General features: G+C 37.4%; 1 protein-coding gene across 1 annotated transcript in view; it reads left to right on the forward strand.

Annotated features, from left to right (window-relative positions):
* LOC122348864 (catenin alpha-2-like) overlaps nt 1-5,220 on the forward strand; it is a 39,979-nt gene that overhangs the window by 16,870 nt on the left and 17,889 nt on the right. The window contains exons 3-4 of the mRNA XM_043244757.1: nt 2,941-3,107; nt 4,134-4,253. Coding sequence (XP_043100692.1) covers nt 2,941-3,107; nt 4,134-4,253 — 287 coding nt within the window. The remainder of the gene's footprint in view (nt 1-2,940; nt 3,108-4,133; nt 4,254-5,220) is intronic.

Genomic DNA, 5,220 nt, shown 5'->3' on the forward strand with positions numbered 1-5,220 from the left:
CCAGGTCTGCAGTGCGATATCTCTGTTCACTGAGTTTTTAGAGCAATTCTTGGTGAAAATACACAAGTATTCTCAGGTACTGCAGGAAAGGGACTGCAGCACTGACAGATGGAGACTGAGCCAAGCCCCAGCTGCAGGGGCTGAATGAAGTGTGTTAAAATACTCTGTGCGGACCATTAGCAAGCTGACCTTTAACTGGGATGAGGTTAATGAACACAGGTTGGACATAATGGTCCGAATGACTTACCCCTCCCAAGGCTGACCGTCTGTTACTCACTTTGAAACAAGGGTTAAAGGACAAAGAAAATACAAAGTAGAAGATAACCTTTTTGATGTAATTGTCATTTGTGTCCCACAGTTATTGATCGATTCATTTAATGACAATGAAAAATGACTTAGTAAAACTTTTAAACAAAAGATGACTAAAAGATTAGTTCACTTTCAGAATAGAAATGAATTTGGTGATAATTTACTCATCCTTATGTCATCCAGTATATTCACGCCTTTCTTACTTCCGTCAAAAACATTCCTGGATTTTTCTCCATATAGTAGACTTGGCTTTCTGGTCGGTGGGATGAAGGTCCAAATTCTGGTTTCAGTGCAGCTTCGAAGAGCTCTACACGATCTCACCAACGAAATTAGGCCCTTATCTAGCAAAAAAAAATCACATTTTATAAAAAAGTGTATACTTTTTAACCTCAAATCTTTTTAACCTCGTCTTGTTGTTTTTTCTCTCCTATCTTACCTGTTTAAATCAAAGCGCACAGACCAAGAACTAACTGTGCTTGACTTTTACAGCCCTTTGAAACTGCATTGAACCTGCATTTTGGATCTTTAACTTACTGTTCCCTGTTAAAGTCCGCTATATAGAGAAAAATCCTGAAATGTTTCCTTCAAAAACCTTAAAACCAAAAATTTCTTTTTAACTAAAGAAATAAACACACAAACATCTTGGATGACACCAGGGTGATTAAATTGTCAGGATCCTTTTACTTCTAAAGCTACTGTTAGTAACTGTAAGACTAAACAAGCAGGCACAACAGATCTATGAAATCGTGGTTTTTGAATTTTGTTAGCTGCTCATCACCCTCCTTAAAATTGCATATTAAGACTTTTAAGAGAAATGTAAGTGCATTTTTGTCCTGTCCACATGATTGAATAATATAATTTACTATATTCATCTTAGCGTTTCAGAAGGTCAAGTGAACGATAATCTAAACGATACACTGCAGAGTAAAAAATTGTGGTTTCTCTTCATTTAATAAATGAATAAATTTGAATAAAGTAATTATTGTTCATATAAATAATAGGAAAACATTAACCTCTTTCACATTCTCTCTCATCAAAAGAGAACTTTTTTCTACCTGCAGTACTTCTCTTTACAGAGTACAGGTGTGTGTGTGTGTGTGTGTGTGTGTGTGTGTGTGTGTGTGTGTCTCTAAAACCTTCAAATTCTCTCTTATCAGGCAGCATCTGGAAGTAGGCAGGCTGTCAACATTGTGTCTACAAAGATGATGTCTACTCCATCTGGTTTATTTAAGTCAGCATAGATGAATTCTCTGCCCTTGATACCACACAGTCCTATCTGCTCAGTAGTTGGTAGAAATGTTTTCTGAGAGTGAGGTGAAGGAATTTAGTTCAATGTATAAATGCTTTTTTAAACTTATGAATTAGTTTCTCCTGAGAAATAAGCATTGTACTCATTAAATATTGACTTGGTTTTCTCTAACACTCACTTTCATTTATTCTAGGTCACTGGATTTGATATTTCCGTCTGGTGCTTTTTAAAACAGAGTTTAGCTTTTGATTTCTATGCCATTAGCGTGACCGAACATCATTGCAAAAATTGGGATTGTTTCGCATAGCTTGGATGAGAATGTTTCCGAATGTGTCTGTTATTTTGACTTGGCTAAATTATATTGGGGACAAAAAAAGAGATAGGATGGAAATAAGATTATAACCTTCTGTGGTAATCTGTGAAGGTAGAGCTGCCACAACAATGAGCAGAGCCAGAGGACAGTGCTGACATTTCCCCTGGAAGTGGAGGGGCAGCAGCGAGGCTCTGTTAAGAATAGCTGGCATTCTGTCGTTTCAGTTCACCGTGTGAGAGAAACAGCAGAACACGCACATACACTAAAGTACAGCCATATTTATTGCGCGCACGCAAGTGTTCACCCACACACACAGCCGGCACAGGCTTAAAAACAAATATTCTCTCTTTCCCTCTGTGAAATCAGTTCGCCACAATCTTTCTTCTCTTTATATCATTCTCAGATTCAATGACATTTGCTAATGTCTCAGCCTGGCTTTTTGTAAGCTTTCATTAATCAACTCGGTCCTGCCTGCGGCTCCCGTTCAGATGGAAGGTGGGAGTCCACTTACTGTAGGGTCATTAATAGATTCTGTCAATGAACCTTGAGACAAATTGCTCATTTTTTCTTCAGCAAGCATGCCACGGTGACTTTCTGACAGTCTGAATCAAGCTTTTCTCTCTTAAGTATAACACATAAATACATAAAAAGTGCTACTTTTGAAATACGAAAGGGTAGTAAGAAGCTCCCGTGCTGTAATTTACAAACAGCTTTTTTTTTTACTCTAGACTTTATATTATGCATATTTATTTCTACTTTTGTGGTTAAAGTTCTAAAAAAGTTGGTTAAAAAAAATGGACTTTGTTTCCAGACACCAGCAACCCCCTGTACACTGTTTTTTTGAAGTGTGCTGTTTCACTAATGAACGATCTTGGCAAACTTGCCTGTACTCGCGGTTTATTTCACTGGTAAACAGATGCACAGCTATTAATAAACTATTGACATGTCCATGCAGCTTTAGTGAGTTCCGAATTAAAAATGCTAGACATGCACAAGGGATTTGCTGTGTGGTGGAACTCTAAACATATGTTGTTTGCTTTTCTCTTGCTTGTTTTGTGACTCTGCGCAGGTGAGACGATGCGCGTGGCCTCCTCAGAGTTTGCAGATGACCCCTGCTCCTCTGTGAAACGTGGCACCATGGTCCGAGCCGCCCGTGCCCTCCTCTCTGCCGTCACTCGCCTCCTCATCCTGGCTGACATGGCCGATGTCATGAGGCTCCTGGCTCACCTCAAGATCGTATGCTCGCTTCTTGTTCTTCATTTCTCTTATTCTCATTTTTGATTTTACAATTAACAATAATAATTTTTATTTTATTTTATTTGTTTACTGTCTCATAAAACCTCCTTACTCTCAATTAGCCACCTCAAACATAGTCACGTCACCCTAGTGTTTAAATTCATTGAAAATTCATCGTTTTGATTGAGTGCTCAAAGCTTCACGTTTGCTTCTGGTCTTCACTGTCCACCGGGTCAGAACAAGCCAGTCCAGCCTCTTGTGCTGATATCCAAAGAGACCCATTTCAAGGGCACAGGAAGTTATATTTTTTGTAGTACAAAGAAACTGTCTTCATCTGGATTCCTGCTGTGTATTTGCGTAGCGCGTATTGCTGAAGCAACAACCTCCTGGCATAACTTCGCAACAGACTATTAAAATGCAAAAATAACATTCTCAAATGTTCACTTGATTCACTTGCTTCTGGTCATCAATTAGGCTCCATATTTTGCATTTATATTTATTGTGTAGATAAGACTGTTTTCAGAGTGGCAGAATGTAGGCTTTTTGCTCTTGTACCTTAATTTTCACACCCATAATCCTTTGCTTTAAGTTGCACTATTCTGTTTTCTTTCCATTTTTGTTCCCCGCCGGCGCTAAGGCAACAAACACCATTCTTCTTCTTCTTTCTTTTTTTTTTTTTTTTTTAANTCTCTGTTATATAATCACTAACCAAATTTGAGAAGTAAGATCTGTGAAACTTAATGATTGCGAAAGGAGAGCTTTTAGAGTGTAGGATGAGGCTGAGAAACTTTTAGATGTCACAAGGGACGAAGCATCTTTTTGTTCTTTTGCTAGTCTCATTACGGGGAGTGAAAACTGTCAGAATTAGACGTGCCCCGGGAGAACCAATAATAAACACTACAAAAGTTAAATGTCACTCAACCACATCGGTTAAAGTGCTTTATGGAACTTTTCCACTACCTTTTATTTTATGGATGTTGTTTAAACAGTTGGATGTTTTTTTTATGTGCGTGCGTTGATTTACAGGTGGAAGAAGCTCTAGAAGCTGTGAAGAATGCCACCAATGAGCAGGACTTGGCCAATCGCTTCAAGGAGTTCGGGAAAGAGATGGTCAAACTCAACTATGTTGCTGCTCGCAGACAGCAGGTATTTGTTATCTATTTATAATATAAGAAGTAGGGATGTTAGTGATTAATCGACGATTAATTGTCGATAAGAGATGCGATCATTTAAAGCTAGCGATGGTCGATTAGGCAGTTTCGTTTTGTGCGAAACACGTGCGAAACACACGCAAGCGGCTGTGGGTGACGGTGAAGGGGCTGGATCTTTCACGAAAGTCATTTACTACTACTAATGTGATCCAAACTTTAAACCTACATTAAAACAGATACAATACAAAGTACATAAGTCGCGTTTTGTTATCATTTCACTAGATAATTATTGNNNNAACACATATTAATCTGTGGCTCTTTTCCATGTTTCATTCAATTTTCCCTAGAAAACCCATTATTTAAAAATAGTAAAATTGAAGTTATAGTCACAAATTCTTAATTCAAGTCCACGATTCATCGATTAATTAATAGTTCATTTAAACAATGATCGATTATGGAAATTATTGAAAATTTACATCCCTTACATTACAATAAGAATTAAGGTACAAGAAGCCATGCTGTGGTTTTGTATACGTTTCAGCTGTGATTTATTCACAATACAGCGCAACTGCTTGTACCTTACTGGTTTTATAAAGTGGTTATCAAACAATACAGACCAAAAATTTTATCGATGTTACTTTTTGAAGTAAATTGATTAAATTCTATCCTTCAACTGAAATGCTACTGACAGTGACAGTAAATGGGAAGATAATCATTTTATGGAGCTCCAATAACAGAACAGGAACTGTTCTCATCCACTGTGTCATTTATTTTTTATAATATTTTCTCAAACACATACATCTGCTTGTCTCTCAACAAAACAGATCGATTTGCAGCATGGCGCGAGCTTGCAAGTGTCACTACAGTGTAGACTGATGAACATACAGTACCATACCTGAAAATAATACCTAATAAAAAAAAATATATACCTAAAAATAATATTTAATAAATACAGTACTGTT

This window comes from Puntigrus tetrazona, chromosome 1 (assembly GCF_018831695.1).
Source record: "Puntigrus tetrazona isolate hp1 chromosome 1, ASM1883169v1, whole genome shotgun sequence".
Lineage (NCBI taxonomy): Eukaryota > Metazoa > Chordata > Actinopteri > Cypriniformes > Cyprinidae > Puntigrus > Puntigrus tetrazona.